Source organism: Sebastes fasciatus, chromosome 16, assembly GCF_043250625.1.
Source record: "Sebastes fasciatus isolate fSebFas1 chromosome 16, fSebFas1.pri, whole genome shotgun sequence".
NCBI classification, from domain to species: Eukaryota; Metazoa; Chordata; class Actinopteri; order Perciformes; family Sebastidae; genus Sebastes; species Sebastes fasciatus.
Genome location: NC_133810.1, coordinates 12,240,160 through 12,260,423, shown reverse-complemented (window position 1 = coordinate 12,260,423; position 20,264 = coordinate 12,240,160). Strand labels below are relative to the sequence as shown.

General features: G+C 40.6%; 1 protein-coding gene across 2 annotated transcripts in view; it reads left to right on the top strand.

The window, feature by feature from the left end:
* Nucleotides 1-20,264, top strand: part of LOC141753058 (glucocorticoid receptor-like) — an 85,197-nt gene that overhangs the window by 37,450 nt on the left and 27,483 nt on the right. The window contains exons 3-4 of one of the 2 annotated variants that reach the window (XM_074611375.1): nt 14,414-14,583; nt 16,770-16,796. In XM_074611375.1, the coding sequence (XP_074467476.1) occupies nt 14,414-14,583; nt 16,770-16,796 (197 nt within the window). The remainder of the gene's footprint in view (nt 1-14,413; nt 14,584-16,769; nt 16,797-20,264) is intronic. The other variant, XM_074611376.1, reaches the window with a different exon arrangement.

The window sequence follows — 20,264 nt, the reverse complement described above, 5'->3', positions numbered from 1 at the left end:
CCAAATGCCGCTCAATCACGGCGTACAGCGCCCAAATTCTGGCTTTGCTCGACGCAGCGAAAATCCGTCATGGCGCGGCGCAAGCCATTGTAAATAATGTGTTTCAGAGTGCAGTGAAGGCGTTGTTGCCATTCTGTCTGAAAAGACCTTCAGTGAGTGAGAGGACAGAGAAAGTGCAAAAGAAATAAATGAAGGAATAAAAACTGATGAATATTAGTTCATACCAGAGATTCACACAAAATCTCTGAAACTCAAATGTTTCTGCAATCCCCTCCTATTTTGAGGTCTAAAGGTTGGCAAGTATAATTTTGTGAGGTCAAATAATGAAAAAATGTAAATATTCTCTGTCATTGCAATCACAGCTTCCAGAGCTGGACGTGCTGACATTAACCGCCTCCGGGGCTGTTTGACTGCATGTGACGCTGCGTTCTCGTTCCACGCTGCACCAAATGCTTTGTCATCTTAGACAGACTTCTCCTTGACAGGAAACTAGTTTGGCAAAGTGCTTACATTGCACAGTAGTGCCGTTCGCAGCTTAAGTGACACCGCTGGTCTGCCGTGTTACACGTGCACTGATGCGTGCATCACCAGCAATAGAATAAACAAAACTTAAAAAGTGTGTTCTTTAACAAATCTCTTATGAATTTGGAACCAATTCAGATCTGGTTCCCTATCTGTACCCTGCACAACCACAACCTTTTCCTGCCTGTCTGTCTCCTGTCTGTCAGCAGTATTCAGTTTGCATCTTCAACTTCATTAATCTCTTTTGCAGACAGACATGGTGGGCGTATGTAAATTTAACCCTCCCATTAGTCAGCACAAGACGTCACCGCTCTCCTCTGCTTATGTTGCTGCGGCAGCTGTGGACATTTTCTCTGCATTCCAGCCCACTAGCTGTGCCTTCCTTCCTGTACAGTACGTGTGACCTGTTTTCCATCGTCACTCAGCCTGTTGGCAGCAGAGACCAAAACACTGACTACAGTACGGTTTGAGCTCAGTGGATTTCATCTCTAAAAGAAAAAGATAATCGCCCAAAATGCTGAAGGCTATAGGCCTGTGTCCACACACTGACCACGAAGGAAATACCAGGAATGTAACAGCATTAAAGTACATAATCTCAGCAGAGATACAGTACATGGGGGAAAAGATCAATTTGAAAGCGGCCACGCTTTGCTTGACATTAGTGCCGATTCTGTTCATTGGTTGCTGGCGGGCAGTGTAATGTCAATTGGATGAAAGAAGTCAATGGCAGCCAGTAATGTTAGCGAGCAGTCATCTCCATTTCCTCAGACACAAACACTTATTTTCATAAGCTGTGTCAGGCTAGACCTCGAGGGCGATACTGGCTGCACATATCCAGTTTCAGGCTTCTACTGTAGTTTGTGTATAGCGGGCTGACATTCAACACTTGCTCAGCCGCGGCCCTCGTTCTCTGCTGTGTTGTGTGTTTAAACCTTTTATATGTATTAGTCCAGTAAATGTAGGCCAAACTGTGGAATGGCTTGTGGATCTTTTTTCCTTTTCTATCACCACATCACAGCAAAACCACTCCTTCTCACTCTCTTTTTCTTTATTTAGCCTTAATGCCAAGTATTTTTTAATAGCTTTTTTGCTCCTTTTTCATTGATGTACTTCCTTGTTTCATGGGAGGATATGAGTTTGATCCCAGACTGAGGTCATTTTTCCCACCAGTTAATAAACTTGTGAAACACCGGTGTTACCGATTACACCGGTCATTTTACAAGAAAAAGATGACGCTCGATATATGTAGAGAGCTTACTTTGATCTTTTAACGTTGGACAGCTGTGTGTCTGGCCTCTCCCGTCCTGCTTACGCCGTGTGGCCGCAGGTTTTCCACCCGGCGCCCCTCCGCTGTCCTCACTGTCTGTGACCGCTCCGTCCTCCACGCGCCGATTACCTCATTAACGTTATAGTTTCCTTATAGGTTTAAATCTGAAATATTGCCAAATAGACACTTTCACTTTCAGTTTGTAGCGTCCGCCGTCCACTAAATGGGTTTTGTTTCTGTAAAAAAAAAGCAAAACGACAGTGGGTACATAATGGAATCGGTATGTGCCCGACCGCCGCATAACACCGACTACCGCGGCAAGCCTATTTGTGGGCAGACGTCTTTCCCCTCCAACAGCAGGATGTTGATATCATTATTATTTACATGTGTATGGGCTTTGATGAATATTTATATAGCTGTGGTAATCTTTCTGCTATGTAATCGCTGTTGGCTTGACACACTGCGTGTCACTGCTGCTTGTTCACAGCAACGAAAAAGGAAAGTGACAATACGAGCAAACTGTTTGTCACAGTTTGCCCTTTCGATTGGTCATCGTGATATTAATAGTAAACACATTTTGTGGTTATGAATTGGTGAGAAAAGAAAGTGTGTCTTTTTAAGTCAATATGCTGTTGAAAGAGGAAGAGAGACGGGGAAAGAGTGGGTGAAAGGGGGAGGGAAGACTTTGGGGGTGGGGGGGAGGCAGAGCATTAAGGTGCTAAGTGAAAGCTAATTACATAAGGGCATCCGGGGAAATGGGTGCTGTGTGCCCTCGGGCCCTGGCCATCTATCTGATTTAAGACACACAATGTGTCAGCAGCAAATCGAATCTGCAGGGAGCAATTGAAGGTTCCCTCCTCTCTCTCTCTCTCTCTCTCTCTCTCTCTCTCACACACAGACACACATACAGGCTTTATTTCAGCAGCGTTAGAACAGGCGTAGCTTGCGTTGGTTCAGGGGGCTCACTGAACCCCCTAGAAATGCATCTTATATTTTTTTATAATAACGCAGAACTAATAATTTATTGTAATGATGAAACAACTAATTGTTTGTAGTTGTAGTCTAAATTTTGTAGCATTTCTTTTCTTTAAATTCTGTTCAGTGTTAACCATAAACCCCAGAAAATCCACCTGCTCCTCCACATAAATTCCTCTTTCAGTCCACGAACACAATGTTTTCTGGTATTTTGGTGAAGCTATACTGAAATCAGAACAAATGTAAATATGACACACAATGGCTTTGATATATCCACAGGACATGTACTGTATACACTTCAGCTTCAGAAAACACATGTTCTGAAATGTTAAATCTTTGACTGAGTGGATCATCTATATCTTGACATGCTCTTACTGTATAGTGTTGTAGAACAGGACTCATATTAATATGAACAGGGGATAAACTTGAGAGATTGTGCCATCGCCCTTCATTCAGCTCCCTGTGGTCGACACCATGTGGCCTAATTTCCTGTAAAGCTCCACATTCCAATACAGCATAGCTCCGCTCCGGGGATTGTGACCTCATCTAGCCTAAACCGTACCCGTCTCAGAGAGGAACAGTAGAAGTTGTGTCCTCCGTTTAGCTGCTTTCAGCTGCTCTCTTCTGTTCTGCGCATTGTCTTGTACATCAAAGATTTAGAAGAAGGCCTCACTCTCTGTCCCGTTAACACACTTCTCAGTTGTCTCTTTACTGTGATCTGTTTTTTTCTGGGCTGCTCTGCCTATACACACACACTCGCTTGTGTTGGGCTGTCTATATATAACTGACGCTTGTGTAAATAGATGAGCCTCCTGCTGGACTTTAGTGGGTGATGCTGCATGTCTGAAATCAATATCACAGTAATGATATTTATATCACAGACTAGTGGTGGATGGATAAATCGGCCGATTAATCGGTTATCCCCACTAATTGGACCGATGAAAGTGATTTTGAGATAATCCGCATCGGCCACTGCCTGCGCTCACAAGACCTATTATTTATTTATTACAGTAATTGATAGTATTTTTATAGTATTCTGAGCCAACACCGGGGGATGCCACTACACAAACATTGTTTATTTATTTTTTATTTATGTAAGTTTACAATTTTATTTTTTATTATTATTAGTTTTGATTACCTGTGGACATCTATGTAGTTGATATGACATTTAGAGGGATCTATTGGCAAAAATGTAATATAATAAAAGAAAAATAGAATTTAAAAAGTATGTTTTTTTTGTGTATAATTACCTGAAAATAAGAATCGTTGAATGAGCCGTTAATAGCTTCACGGAGCCGGCCGCCATGTTTCTACAGTAGCCCACAACGGAGAAATAGACTGTAGATAGGGCCATTCGCGTTTTCGCGGCGGCCAGCGTAGCTCTCCTACACGCTTGGCACACGGGAGAAGTTTCAGTTGGTTGCAATCTGCAACCTCAACGCTAGATGTCGCCAGAACATACACACTGCACCTTTAAGTTCAGCAATATTGTGTCTCATTCTTTATTATGATTAATAAAAAACAACAAAAAAACAATATATTGGCATTATATACCGGCCATCGGCCACCCTGCTCTCTAAATATCAGCCTCGGCTATTGTAAAGCCCATATCGGTTGACCACTATCCTAACCATGAGAAAACTAACTTGTTATATAATCACATTCATGTGATTATTTAACAGGAAGATAACATCAGGCGTGATGTCGAACGCTCCTCAAATATTCCTGTTATGTTTAATAACCTTGTTTTATCAGTTTTTATATATAATACACTTGTTATCGTCTATTTTGACAACATAATCATGTATCACAATTTCCACCATATCCCCTGATCATCACAACGTGATTCCACTGAGAGAAGATAAACAGAGATATTGAATTATTGTGCAGCCTCGAGGTCATGGCAACTTTTGAAGCTTTATTTTCTCTCGTTCTTGTCTGCTTCTAGAAAAGAAGCACATATTGGATCCCCGAGACAGTTTGTATATCTCTGTTATTATCATACTCTGCATAAAAGCAAATGTAAATGCACATTTTATTTCGATTTAGCAGGAGATCACGCTGAAACGCTTCACTACTCGGCCGCACTTTTTCAACTAGATTTGTAATGTGTTTTTTGCTGTTATTGTCATCTTACTTTGCTTGCTTTACTTCTACTCTGTGATCACCTCACTGTGAACACATAATTCATCTCCACATTAGCTGCATTCAATAGGGAAATTGGGTTCAGGGCTGATGAAAAGAAGGGGGCAGAGCAGACGATAGTAACTGATTTACTTCGGAATCTGAATTAAAAGTTCTCTGGTTCGCTGCCGGTCACAGTGGAAATTACTGTTAATGAGATGTCGCCGTGGCTGCTTTGCTAATGATTCTTTATGAGCATCTGTGGCGGTGTGTTATAGAACGCAAGACAGAGAGAGCGGCGCGATATAAAATGTGAAAATGACAATAGCGGGATCACTGGGTGCGTGAGAGGAAGTCAAAGTGCTTGGCTGAATTCTAAACTTGTTTTTTCCCCTATTTGAGCATTCACTTCTCCTGCGCTCTGACTCACCTCACTCTCTCTGGCCTTCACTCATCGCACAGCGAAAAAGAGCCGTCACACAAACCCGCTGCCCCTTTTCATGTCAGAATCATTTGGATTATAAGAGTCCGTTTCCATCTGTTTTCTGAATGTTTCCGGGCCCTCTTAGATGAAATTGAAGTGTTGTTTGTTCTGCCTCTATATAGAGTGTCCTTGTGTCCCTTGATAGGCGCTATAAAAATGCAAGCTGTTATTTATTATTCCTCTTATTATTAAAAATGGAGTGGAGGAATTTTTACTGCCTCCATCAACAAGTCCTCCAGTGTATTTCATAGAAACAGAATATATTAGTAGAACGGACATTACCATTCAGATCAACGTAGCGGGATGGTCAGAGCGGCTGGGCATTTTTATGTGTACCGTTGCCATAGCGACCGTTGTAGTGGGTTGACTTCCGCATAAACAAAACCGACTTGCTATATGTTCTTTGTTTCTACTCCTGTTTTTATTTCTTTGGTGTAGTCTGATCAGGTGCCCCTTTCGGCATGACGATATTGTCGCTATGGTTACATTTTAGATATATTCAAACACAAAAACAACTCGGTTAATGTTAAAAAGAGGTTATTAAAAAGAAAAAACAATGTTGACTCTTAGGTAGGAGATGGATGTGAACACTGCCGAAGTCACACAATTTGTTGACTCATCCTTCGTCCCCGACCTCCTCACCAACAGGTTTTGCAGCTCTATAAAAACGCCTCTTCTGCCTTTTGTTTCTTACAGGCAACAATCATAAATTGCACGGCCACAAGGTCCTAGTCAGGTAAACGTAGAATGGGAAAAAACTGCACTCGCCCTCAGCGTCTACTTCCCAGGAGAGTGTGTGTGTTTGTGTGTGTGTGGAAAACAACTGAAACATGGTTTACATGAGGGGAGAAATAAAGAATAGGCTGACATGATGATTGAAGTGACAGCGCTGTGTACATGTCGACTCTCAGATGTGAGGAGGGGGCGGGTGGTTGAGTGGAGTTTAGCGGGAGAAAAAAGAGAGAGAAGAAAAGAGGAAGCCATCACACAATCACATGATGATTTCTGAAACAAGGGTAGCTTTATAACTGTGCTCCTCTCTAGCAACCAAAGGCTCCACTCAGTAATTCAAAGACCAAATTAACACACATACACACACACATGCGCACAAACACGCTTCCTATTAGTGACACACACACACACACACACAGTAAACACACACATACGCTGTGTACGCTTGTCTCCGGGTAGGTGAGTTGGATAATCCCATGACTCGCCTGACCTCCTCCATACTTCCTGCCAGTAGTGACACTCGATTGGCTGAGAGGCTGAGTGCGGGGGGGTGGGGGAGGGAGGAGGAGGAGGAGGAGGAGGCTGCCCCAGCAGCAGTAATACGAATATTATATAACCTTGGCAGATGAGGCGGGGTGAGGGGAAGAGGAAGGAGGAAGAGGGGGAATGAGCAAAGAGAGAGGACGAGAGAGAGAGAGTCGGTGAGAGAGACGGATGTGATGGAGAGAGAGGAAGTGAGAGTAGGGAAAGGCAGGAAGAGGAAAGTACAGTAAAATTGCACAATAACGATTTCATAGTCAAATCAGATTTTTTTACATAGTGATGCATTCGATTTGGCTGCACAGAATTACCAGATAATTATATTGTCACATTTTTATCAGAAAGAAATAAGATGCTGAAGTATTTGCCGTATTTGAACACAGACCTGCAACAAACATTGTTTAAATGACAGCATGTTATATAACAGCATATAAACTGATTTTTTTTTTATCTACATGTCTTGTATTACATGTGCAATCCTGTTTGAATGTGCCTTTTAAATTTAAGTGATGGACTGCTACACATGCCAGTTAGCACAGAATGTAATGAATAATAATAATGATAATGAAATAGCTGATGTTTTGTTATTGTCCTGGGACCACACAAGGGTCATTTGTAGAGAAAAGAAGTGCTATAAAGGATTTGTTTTTAATTACTGACATAGTGTTTAGTCAATTAAACGTCAAGTTCATCGCCCAGAACATTTTTCAAGCTAAAATGCCAAATATGTGCATGCTTTTTTTCTATGTTTTATATCATAGTAATCTACATATCTTTGAGTCTTGTTTGGACAAAACAAGATATTTGAAGACATTGCCTTGGACTCTAGGAAACTAGCCATTTTTTAAAATTATTTTCTGATGTTTTATCAGCGGGGCAACTCCGCATCTGAAAAGTGAAGCCAATGCGGAAGTGCCTTAAACTTGCATTCTTTCTAATAGCCAGCAGGGGGCGACTCCTCTGGTTGCAGAAAGAAGTCTAATTGTATAGAAGTCTATGAGAAAATGAGCCTACTTCTCACTTGATTTATTACCTCAGTAAACATTATAAACATGAGTTTATGGTCTCAGTCACTAGTTTCTAGTTTTCTTGATGTTCATTTAGTAAATGATGGTCCCATTTAGAGTCAAATAGACCATAAAGCAGGGGATGCTTTAGGGTGTGGCTACCTTGTGATTGACAGGTTGCCACCACAGCGTTGTCCGGTCTGGGAGTCCACTCTCTCGTTTCACTTCTGGTTGCGAGAAAAAAAGATGGCGACGGCAAAAATGCCGAACTCAAGGCTTCAAAACGGCAGTCCACAAATCAATCAAATCAACGGGTGGCGTCACAGTGACTATGTCCAATTCTTATATACAGTCTATGCGTTTTATAGAAAAAACATTGATTATTCTGACTGAATCAAATAAGTACAAATTTAGTGTGTGTGTGTGTGTGTGTGTGTGTACCCCTAAAATGGTCTAACACAAGTAATATTTTCCCTTTTGAATGTAGATTACATCCACTTCTCCATGGGTCTCCAATAATGGATGGCCTTTCAGAGAATCCAGTCATTATCAGAGAATAGGCAGAGCATGGAGGATGTTCATTATGTGCCAAGGTTGTCATAAAAAATACGGAGCTAAATATTCTGCAGAAACTAACATGCAATCATAACTATTCAGCTGCGATAAATGTGCTTGGAATATACAATAAAGTTTAATTTCCCTTCATTTTTTACCCGCTCATGCTTTAAAATAACTGCAATTTTTAACCAGAAACAATAGATTGCCATCCAAGCAACAGCTGTGTTAGTCATCAAAAGTGTTGCAAAACTACATTAAGAAAGACAACATCTTTTTCTAATATTATACAATAGTTTTAGACATAGTTCCAATCGCAATTTCTTTATTTTATCAAAGAGAACAGCTGCACGACTTTTTACTCAACAATATGAGAAATATTAATAAAAAGCAAGTTAGAAACTTCCCCTAATGCTTACATTAGTTTCCCCAAATGTCTACTATAATGCGTTTGGCCAAGTCAGTCAGTTTCCACAGTTGTGTCAAGCCTCAGCGCTGTTAATGTTCTCATATCCAACATCAGTCGCCCACTGCCCATCTCATACTTTCTGCTGCCGGTCTATAAAAGCTTTGATCTTAATGGAAAAAACAATCCTCTCATCGGTTCCCACTGTAGTCACTGGTATACGATTCCCCAGTGGCACAGCAGGTCAGCCCAGTTCAGACAGTCTCCCTCCACAGTTGCTACAGGCCCTTTGTTGACTCTCATTAGTGCTTTTCCACTGCCTCCTCATCATGCAATGTTAAAAATGTATAACACATTTATAACTTGTCTAGCTGCTCTGGTTTGATTCTATTCTGATGTAAATTAAATTAACAGTTCATGCATGTTGATGTGATTAATTAAAAATCAACATTCTGGTTATTGAATTACACTCATCAGTAGTGGAATAAAATGTACACTGGAGCCACTGTTTGACTCTGAACTGAGTCGTTGGGGGAGAGATGTCAAAACTGATTTCTAGTTGTACATTGTAAACTCTATACATCCATTAATAAACTATTTGCAGAGAGGGCTGGGCGTTCATAACAAAATCCTGTCTGTTGCAGCAGGAATTAAAGAGGATCTATTATGTTTATTTTCAGGTGCATACTTGTATTTTGGGTTTCTACTAGAACATGTTTACATGCTTTAACGTACAAAAAACACTTTATTTTTCTCATACCGGCCGTGCTGCAGCACCTCTTTTCACCTTCTGTCTGAAACCCCCCCCCAAAAAAAGCCCAGTCTGCTCTGATTGGTCAGCTAGCCCACTCTGTTGTGATTGGTCAACTGAACCAAACTCTTCGAACTCTGCTCCAGCTCCACTCTAACTAGCTTTGTTTTGAGGGCTTGCCAAACCAACCGCTAGGCAGGTATTATGCAAATGTATTACTTGGTGACATCACCACGTTACGGAAGAAAAGGTGGGACTTCAAGCAAGGCAGTTTGAGGCCGTTTAGGAGCAGTGTTTCTGTGGGGGAGAGTAACTTTCCTTTGGCGTGGACTTTGGGCTTTGTAACTTTGCAGAAATTTTACATGCACAAAATAACTATATAACACACTAAAGGAAAGGGAAAAAGCATAATAGGTCCTCTTTAATTTCTTGTTTTTGTTCTGGAGTCTTATTGGCCCTCCAATATTTCTGCACAGCCTCTCTCGGTATTGACACATATTGTTAGCATGTGTGCACACAGGAAGAAGTGTTTGTAGATGGTATAGAAGTCAAATAACGAGGGAAGTGATTGGTTGCATGCCTCAGAGCGTAAACTCTGTCCAGTCTGCTGAAATATTTGTGAAGTTTGTCATTTTTAAGACTTGACTGGTATAACCAATTCTGTGTAATGACACACACACACACACACACACCCACGTGCTAAAAGCAGCGTGAGCGGAGAAAGAGCATAAAAGGGCATTGAACTGCAATCTGCTTTTTTGTACTTGTTATGAAAGTATTGGTGATTGTGTGCGTGTGGGTGTGTTTGTTGGATCGTTGCGCTTCCGTTTTCTGCATATGTCTTTGTGTGTTAATCTCTGTGTGCATTTTTTTGTGATGTGCTCTTGTTTATCAGCACACACAAGTCATTATTGCTGTGTGTGTGTGTGTGAGAGTGAGTAGTGCACATGTTTATTGCACTCTGGTCCAGTATGGAGGCATTCCTAATGAGGCTTGAGTCTCCGCTGCATGGCTCAGAGCCACACTTGTTGGCTCAGCGATGGGAGGAGCATGTGAGCAGGAGTAGGGGGGTTATAAATGTTTAATTCAAACACCACCCTGTGGTCATTTTACAATACCAGTATTTTTTAGGTCATGCGTGAATAGAATAGAATTGTGTAACATGCACCATTTTTAGCTCTCCAATTCACTTTAAAATTAGGGCTGTAAAATAAATTATTTAATCGTGATTTATCGCATGATTACCCATGATTAATCATGATTCATCACATATTTGTATCTGTTCAAAATGTACCTTAAAGGGAGATTTGTCAAGTATTTAACACCCTTATCAACATGGGAGTGGACAAATATGCTGCTTTATGCAAATGTATGTATATATTTATTATTGTCAATCAATTAACAACACAAAACAATGACAATTATTGACCAGAAACCATCACAGGTACTGCATTTAGCATAAAAATATGCTCAAATCATAACATGGCAATCTCAAGCCAGACAAGCAACAACAGCTGTCAGTGTGCTGACTTGACTATGACTTGCCCTAAAACTGCATGTGATTATCATAAAGTGGGCATGTCTGTAAAGGGGAGACTCATGGGTACCCATAGAACTCATTTTCATTCACATATCTTGAGGTCAGAGGTCAAGGGACCCCTTTAAAAAATGGTCATAATAGTTTTTCCTCCCCAAAATTTTGCGCAAGTTTGGAGTGTTATTGTTCCTCCCCCAACACGCTAACATGACATATACCAATGAAGGTTTTCTAGTTTCATATGATACCAGTATATCTTCACTCTAGCTTTAAAACTGAACCCGCTACACCTGCCGAAAAATATCGATTGCGTTAATGCGTTAAAGAAATTAGTGGCGTCAAATGATCTGAAAAATAAAAAGCATACTGTGTAAATCCCTACAGGCGCTTCACTTGGCTGGTGTCATGTGATCTCCCGCCTCACTGGCAGTCTTTCTTTCTTTTTTTTCCGGTGGCTGAGCAATCCCAAGAGAGCCATCCCAGGTCAGGCGCTGCCCCATAATTAGTGTTCACAGCATCTTCACCCAAATCCAGCCGTATAGCGGCTTTAAGTTGACAAGTAATAAGAGCGCCAGAAAGATGAGCATATAGCAGGTCACCCTACTCCTCATAACGGAGGTTCAAACGGGGCGGTGTCTATAAATACCCTACTACTGCCAGACTGACGATCCAAAGTTAAGACCAGCACATATTAGAAAGCATCTGCCAAAATTTGCAGAGTGCCAGTGTTGCAGTGTAGGTCAGGGTAAGGGTGAGCGGAATTAGTTCATTTCAGTGTCACGCAATGTGATCACTGTGGGAAATCATTATTATGGAAAACGTTATTATAATCTATGTACAGGATCAACTTGACAACAAGGTGAAATGACTGTTGTGTACACATTTCGATTTTTATATAGGATGTTGGTGTCAAATGTACGTCAGAGTTGTGTTGAGGCTGATTACTGTCCCGCTATCAGCAACTAAAAAAGTTGTGGGTTTGATAAGTTTCAGATTGAGCCGTACACAGTCCTTTAGGTGTAACTAATGCAGCCTGCAAGCTCTATTGTGAGTTCATAAAGCTAATCCTCCTTTTTACTGTTATTGCAGCAGTACCATGCTGTAAGGTTTTTTTGTAGTTTTTTTTTGGACTTGATGTGTTTTTAGCATCTCCGAAAATGCACATACTGATAATCACCATCACTGTGAGGGTCACGCTCGCTCTTCCAGACTATGAACAAGCTCCCTGCTCTGTCTTCCCACTCTGTTTAAAGGGTCACTTTGGTATTTTTCAACCTGGACCCTATTTTTCCATGTTTTTGTGTCTAATGGCGACAACACTTTTTGAAATTGGTCCAGTATTGAGGGAGAACGCTGCAGCTGTCAGCCACTAAACAAGCTGTAATGTAATCACTTTGGGCAATGCAACACTGTAAATATACGTCCAATAAATGTGCTTGCTTTTGCCACTGATAGGCTCTGATTGTTCTTATAAGTGTCTGACAACATTATTATGAAGGACTCTACAGAGAAATAAAACGTTTGTCTTGATCCGGTCTTTTTGTTAATTGTGTCATGTGACTTGTTGCTGGAAGACAACGGTGAAAACGTGAGTGAGAGTTGGAAAGAGGAGTGCCACTACGGGACGCTGGTGTTGTCAGAGTTTGTTGTGTTGGGAGTACAGAAAGCGTAGTTTAGTGTTATCAAAAAGATTTTCAATGTCACGGCTGTAGGGTTCTTTCCATAATGTTTGTCGGACACTTATAGCCTGTCAGTGGCAAAAACAAGAAAACAAGACGTACATTGACGCTGCAGAATTGCCCCGAGCGATTACATTGCAGCCTGTTAAGCGACTGCCGGCTGCAGCGTACTTCCTCAATACTGTTAATACCCCGTTAGTCACTTAGACACAAAAACATGGGAAAATAGGGTCCAGGTTGAAAAATACAGAAGTTACCCTTTAAGCCATCTGCAAAACAGTGTGACAGATGACTGCCAGAAGTTAAGCTGGCATTGCTTTCTGAATCCCGCCACTATTTTGAACCGTCTTGGGATTGATGTTGGCTAGTTCAGTGTTAAGCTATGGCTAAACTTCTTAGCTGGACGTCTTCCAAGTGCACCACCTCTACTCCCCCTTGGTTGCAGTCCAGTTTACATAAGCAAGTGTCGTCTTTCCCCTGACCACGAGGCTCTGGCCGCTGTGAACTTAGGTCTTGCTTGTTTTTGGGAGATAGACGGGGATGACTCCTCCTGGCCTCTGAGACGGACAATAACAAGCTCCATTTATATACTTTCTCTGTGGCTTGAAAGTACTGGACAGAAAAATAGGTATTAACAACGCTCGGAGCATTATGATACGGCGTCAGCAGATATATCTACAGTATAGGCCTGAATGCAAAGTCATTATCAAGCTTAGCAAGCCGACTCGGTTACGTGATGCTCCTATACTGTACATTCCAAGGAGTTTGCTGCCAAAACAAACAAGGGAGAAACGTTTTAAGCCCTTCTAATGCCGTTAAATTCCTGTCGTGAATTACACAGCAGTGTCAGTCTGACACCAGTTTGGAGTTTGGCCACAACACTCCGCTTAAACCTGACATATACTGTCAATGCACATGCTGGCACTTTGCCTGCAATACACCAGGCAAATTGATGTTGCTGCCTAGTTGAACTTCACACTGCAGTTCATGTGTCTCAGTTACTTTACGTCTAATTATAGACAGTCGAGGATAATTACAACTGTGTGCTCGCGCGTGTGTGTGTGTGTGTAGGCAAGTTTCTCAAGAGATTTAAACAAGGCTTTAATGTGCATCGTAACACAATTGGAGGCTTGGAGTGAGATTTAGAGCTTAGTTACTGCACAGAGGAGCTGTCGCCAATGATAGGCCTCATTGGTTTTGACTTACTTGCTTACACATCAAGCATTAATGAGAAAACGATCGGCGAGCTCATCAAAATTAACGAATCATCAACTATATCACATTTAAGTCGGGAAAGCTGCACGGGAAGACAACCTCCCAGTCAGTTATACTGAAATGAATGCTGCTCAAAGTCACTCTGAACATCTTTGGGTTGCATCATTTGTGCTGTATTTCAGAGAAGAATTAGTTCCAGTTCAGACTGTTTCACATTTTAAAAATATCTGGGAATTGTTATTGACTCACAGCTGTCCTTGAAGAAACATATAAAGCAGGTGTGTAACAATCAGGGTTGTTAACGCGATAACCGCGTAACATTCAACATCACCGAAAGGACAAGGCCTTGAATGTTGAATGACATCCGTTAGAGAAACAGCAGCACAATCGAAACGTTTATGTTTTCAGTTCACATATTTCCCTCAGTTGACCGGGGTTTGTCCGCAGGGTTTTCATGGTCTCCTAGCAACAGTACAACATACCATTGAGGCCGTCTATACCCATAAACCAGCCCTTCAGCAGCCTGCCTTGGATTTATCACAAACATCTTTGCTGCTCGCTCGTCTTTAAATATTTCTCTCTCTCTCTCTCTCTCTCTCTCTCTGTGTGTGCATTTCAGCTCGTCACCCAGAACAGGAGAGACCGGCAGTTCTGCAGTGCCGGGCCAATCCAAGGCCGGCGGGTCGACGCATAAGATCTGCTTGGTGTGTTCAGACGAGGCCTCGGGATGCCACTACGGGGTCGTAACCTGCGGCAGCTGCAAGGTGTTCTTCAAGAGGGCCGTCGAAGGTTGGTCTCGCACACCTTCTTACCTGCATCCACTCACTCAGTCACTCAGTCACTCAGACAAGACACGTGTGAACGCAGAAAAACTAAAGTTAGATTTGTAAAATAAAAAAAAAAAAAGAAAAGTGTTTTCATTTAAACCTTTTTCATTTTGAATCGCTGAATTCAATTCAAATGAATTCATCAATTGAAGCGATGAGTTGTGGAAACATCTACACCAGGCTATAATTAGATTTGCATATTCATGTTGGCGTATTCTATATTATGCGGCCACAACCTCGTACATGTGCACCTAATAGCAACGGTTAGCATCCATTACCTTCGTGCATTTTGTCATCGAGTTACATATACTGTTGCACAACAGTGAAACATCTCTGCTGTTTCTCTTCTCTTAGGCAGCAGAATATTAAATAATCCCGGGTCAGAGTGGAATAGTAGGGTGGTAGTTGTTGACTTTTCGTAGACCCACGTAATTTTCATGCCTTTTTGTGGGTTTGAGTCGTCGTCCTGACTTTGCATGTCACCGCCTCCTCTTCTCTTGCCTCTCCTGTATGTCCTGTATCAAAGCAGGGATGACTTACAAGTTATTCTAATTGAAAACAAAAAAGAGGAAAATATTACTTCCATGATACCCTTCCGATTAACATCGCATTGCCGCAGAGAGGACTTTTTATAATGAGCTTGTAAGACTGCCATTCTTCTGCTTTGCTTCATGAACCTTTGATATCTTCTAATACGGTATTCGGTTCTTGTCTCAGACAGTTTGTGCATCAGGACCCTTGTCTTGAATGTAATTGCCTTGACAAAGTCTTGAGATGGGAGGAGCAGGAATGCATCTGACAAACAAGAGAGTAATTTATGTTAATGTATTTCTGCAATGCATTCCATCTCACTCTGCTTCTCGCTGCTTCTGTTTCTTCTCCACTTCCTGTCTTTTCGAAAGCTGTTTTCTACATATATGAAATTAGTTTGAAAGGGCTTTCTGAGGAGTGTGTTACTGTCAATTGAGTATTGCATTCATCAACAATGGACAGGTAACGCCTAGGTGAACAATAAATATACCACTCTCTGTTTATTATTGACCCAACACTGGTACTAAATGCACATAAATCAGCCACACTAACTCCTTTTCTTTCATTCTGTGCCTACGTTCACTATCTTTATCTGTCAGTTTTCCTCTATACCTGTTACTAACGCTTAAAGGGATAGTTTGGGTGTTTTGAAGTGGGGTTTGTATGAAGTACTTATCCACAGTAGGTGTATTACTTAAAATAGATGAAGGGTCGGCACGCCCCCAGCTTGGAGAAGCAGATAGGAGTACCGACACCGGAGCAAAGCAATGTACTGCTGTGGACGGGGACGGCAGAAAAACTTATTTCAGCCACCTAAAAGAGAGGCTCGTCTTAAAAACATCTATATCTGTTTAAGTTTTGCGCTTTATTTAGAATATTCTACCGCTTTATCTTGCCGCCAGACAGCCATCTATGCTCTCTTCAAAGCCAGCAGGCTCAGATGACAAAAACAGTATAGATACGTTTTATTTTCAGTTCAGTTCCCCATCGGAAAATATTTTAAAAATAGCGTACACTTAAACGGATATAGATTTTTTTTAGGTGGGCCTTTCTTTAAGGTGTCTAAAATAAGTTTTCCTGCCGTCCCCGTCCACAGCAGTACATTGCTTTGCTCTAGTGTCAGTGCTCCTGTCTGTTTCTCAATGCTAGGGGCACACCGACCGTAATCTACTGCAACTAATACGCCTACTGTGGATAAGTGCCTCATACAACCTCACTTCAAAACACCCCGAACTATCCCTTTAATAATAGTTCAGGACTAAAACATGGCTGGTGGTTGGTGATGGAATCTTTGAAGACATTTTTAGCCTCCTGCATACAATCAAACATTTATTTGAGGCTACTGTTCCTTAAATATGTGTAAAAACAATAATAGAGATGATTTCTTAAAAATTCTAGATATGAAGACTTTATTTGAGCTGCTACGGATAATTTGTTGAGTTGTATGATTGTTGACTGTTATCAGCTTTTCATGATGTGGCGCTGGTGTAAATGCCAAGCGCACCAACTGTACGTTTTATTTTGAAAAGAGCTGCCTACAGTACGATTGAGAAAGTTATATCTGTTTTTGTTTTTCTCCCCCCTCTCCATTCTCTGGTCGTTGTCTCTATGCTGAAGGATGGAGAGCACGACAAAACACAGATGGTAAATAAATGCACTTTTAATAATATATAAATTAATAATAATGATGATGATGATGATTATGGTAACTACTATCACCTTTGATTTGCCCATGTCCCTGTATTCCCTCCGCACTGAAATATGACCAATCTGCCTAGACACATGCATAGCCTCTTCTGCCAGCTATATGTTAATGCATGCAAATGTTCTGATTTGGTAATTCAAGTCAGCGTAAATGGCCTGTGAGTGATTTTGTGCTCTTCAATTTCTGCTTGGAATGCTCCACCTCATCATCCTCACAGTTGGTAGATCCAGTAATTGTAATTACAACCTGTCTCTAATTAGGCCTATTCTTTTGCACTTGACCCACATTAACCTCCTGAGATCTGATGTCAAAAATCACCGCAACTTTTCTGTTGTTGTTGTTTTTTTTTTTCCTTTGTGCTGTTCATGTGTTTTATTTACTCTGTGTGTGTTTCACTGTTTCTACTGTTAACTGTATTAAGGCCACGTTCAGGTTTCTGCTCTTAAAAAATCATCCCGCTGGATTGATTGTCAACTGATATCAATTTAGTTTGACTGCAAATACCAATTGACCCTTCGCTTAGTCCCGCCCCTCGAACGCAGGCTGGCCAATCATAGCGTAGCATTGGCCAGGGTCCGACAACTATCGGGATGTACCATTGATTTATATTATGATGCGTTCATAGGCTCTATTCATTAAACATGAGCATTGGGCGAAGGTAAATTTGAACGTTATCACAATGTGTTCAAAAGTAATCTTGTAAAATGTAGTTTTTGGCGAGAAAAAAAGAATAAATTCCAGTTGTTTGAAGGACATGTTTTCACAGTAATATAAAATAAATAATAGAGAGGGAATAATGACCTGTTTAACTTCCTAACAAAAAACATTATGCAAACGGTAAGAAAGGAGTGTATGTTGAAGTATATTTGGGATTTATTGTTTTAGCTTTGTTTTTTACCATGGTATCGAATTGGTATCGAGAATCGTGCAATTTCACTGGTATTGGTATCGACTACTAAATGTTGTGACATCCCTAGTTGAAAAGAAATATATGATTCTTAAATGTTATGTTTCTATGTTAAAAAACTACGGAGCTAACAGCAGTACAGCACATCATAAACTAGCGTTACACTAGCTACTGAAGGTATACTGAATGTATAAACATGCTACTTTTGCCTGATCGTAACAGTGAGAGATCTACCCGGCTTTACAGGAACAGCGTTGCTCCTTCATTTCATTGTCGGTCTCAATCGCCAGGTGATGGTGGTTCACTGGCTTTACACAGTGCAACTTTCACGCAACTAAAAGCGGGAAAATTTAGTTTCATATTAGATCATTAAAGCTAGGAAATGAGTCTTAAAATGAGTTTAGCACTTCCTTGTCTGGAAGTCAATGGGTTTGTTGAATGGATTTTTTATTTCGATGCCTGAAATACGGTCTGTGGTTAACACAAGCTTAAAAGATTTTCGCGTTTGGTTTCTGCGACATAAAATACATCAATAAATATCCCACTCGAATAAGGAAAAATACACACAACCTTTCAACCCTCTTAAATAACAGAGATATCTTAGATAAATAAGGGAGCACGCTTGAGTATAAGAACATAAATATTAGGTTTGCCGGTAGGTAATTATAATCAATTTAATCATGTCCCCTGTCTCTGCATATTTGACTTTTTTTAAATGCGCACTCACTAGTAACTCTTAACAGGACTAATTTTTGTTTATTTCTAAGGTTTTTCCAAAGAAAAAAAATTACATAAAATCGTGAAAATTTGAATATCTGAACTAATTTACTATTTTTAAATTCAAATGTATCTGTCCACTGTGGTTTCCACAGCTCAGTGTTCCACAATCCTCTCCAGTGTTTTTCCTCCATGTCATCTAACATTATGTTTGGGTTACATGTGGGTGTATCAGAGACATAACACAAGTTAGTTCCTCTTCTAGACTTAACAAAGGTGTGGAAACTGTTTTTATGGTAGCTCTTAGACAGAAATAAATGTATTAAATTGCAAAGCAGTTATGTTTCTGCGATTGCTGCATGGTAGAAAAATGTAGTTAGGGAAATGTGCTTAAATAGTTTGCAATGATAGAATTTTTTTTATGATTTTAATGGGTTGATTTTTTGAGAATTCAAAATATAAGTGATTTTCACATGCTATCAGATTGTAATTTAATTGATTAGTTAATTACTGAGGACATTTAGTGGATATAACTTCATTTACAGATTACTTAACTATTACTTATTGCTGAATTGAAAGGACCTGGTCATGTTCTGACTCTGCACCTCCTTGCTATGCGTCGGCAGTGCTAACCACTGACCCACTGAACAAACACTCATTAGCTGCAGCCCGACATGCTGGTGTTGGCTACAGACCCAGCCAGAGGCTTCCACCAGCCAGTGCTGTCGGGTGCTGCCAGGACTTTGTTAGCAGATCGGGGCAGGATAAGGGAGCGAGGATATCAGTGTGATTCAGCTGGCACTTTTGACACCACAGATGGCTGTTTACGCCATTGTTTGCAATGACTTCCTGTGATATCAGTGATGGCTGCAACTGGCAGCCTCCATGCAGGGTGCTATCTTGTCATCACACCAACAAGCCTGCAGATTAATTTCCAATCCATGTGAAATATGATTATTTGTAAATTTCAAAGGTGATTAGTTCTGGGATTTTGATAAGAAACACTGACTTTGCCACTAATATGAATATAAACATAATTAGTATAAATATGACGTGGACAGTAAGTACCTAACAACTTTGTTATACTTTAGTCTTACTTTAGTTTTACACAACTATGTTAAAGTGCAGTACATAAACAGACACCTGTTTGCTCCGTCTTGATTATTACAGAATGTATTTAGCCACCACCAACACAGGGCGCTGCTGTCCTGAAGCATCATTAAGCTGAGCTAATCATTTGCTTGATGTCCCAGATTCAGTGTTTGCTGGTGCTCATAGTACATGCATTTAGTCTGCTGTATTAAGCTCAGTATTCACTCGCTTGTGAGCAAACAGGAGGAGGACAAAATAATGTAAAGCACTGCACAATAAAGGAAATTGAAAATGAGCTCACTGTTACAACGCTAACTACACAGGCCAGTGTTACAGATGTCTGACATCCAGCTGTAACCAATTCTTTATTCATTGAATTAACGTTTATTTAATGCTGTTTATTGTTTGCATTGTCTCTGTTTGCTTAAGTAAATATGCAGTGCACTTATTTTAAACACAAAAAAAATGTATGAACTAAATAAAAATCAAACGAAAACATATGAATAAAAAAACAAATAGAGTTTTAGTGCACTTAACAGCATTTTTCAGCAGATAGCAACATCTACTTGTTTCTGAGACAGAATGAAAATTTGTAGACTTGCATAAATAAACAATGTTAGTTTAGTGGCCTTCCCAGGTGTTGGCTAACTTTGTTCCACAGCAGCCACACTGAGAAGGCTGCTGGCAGATG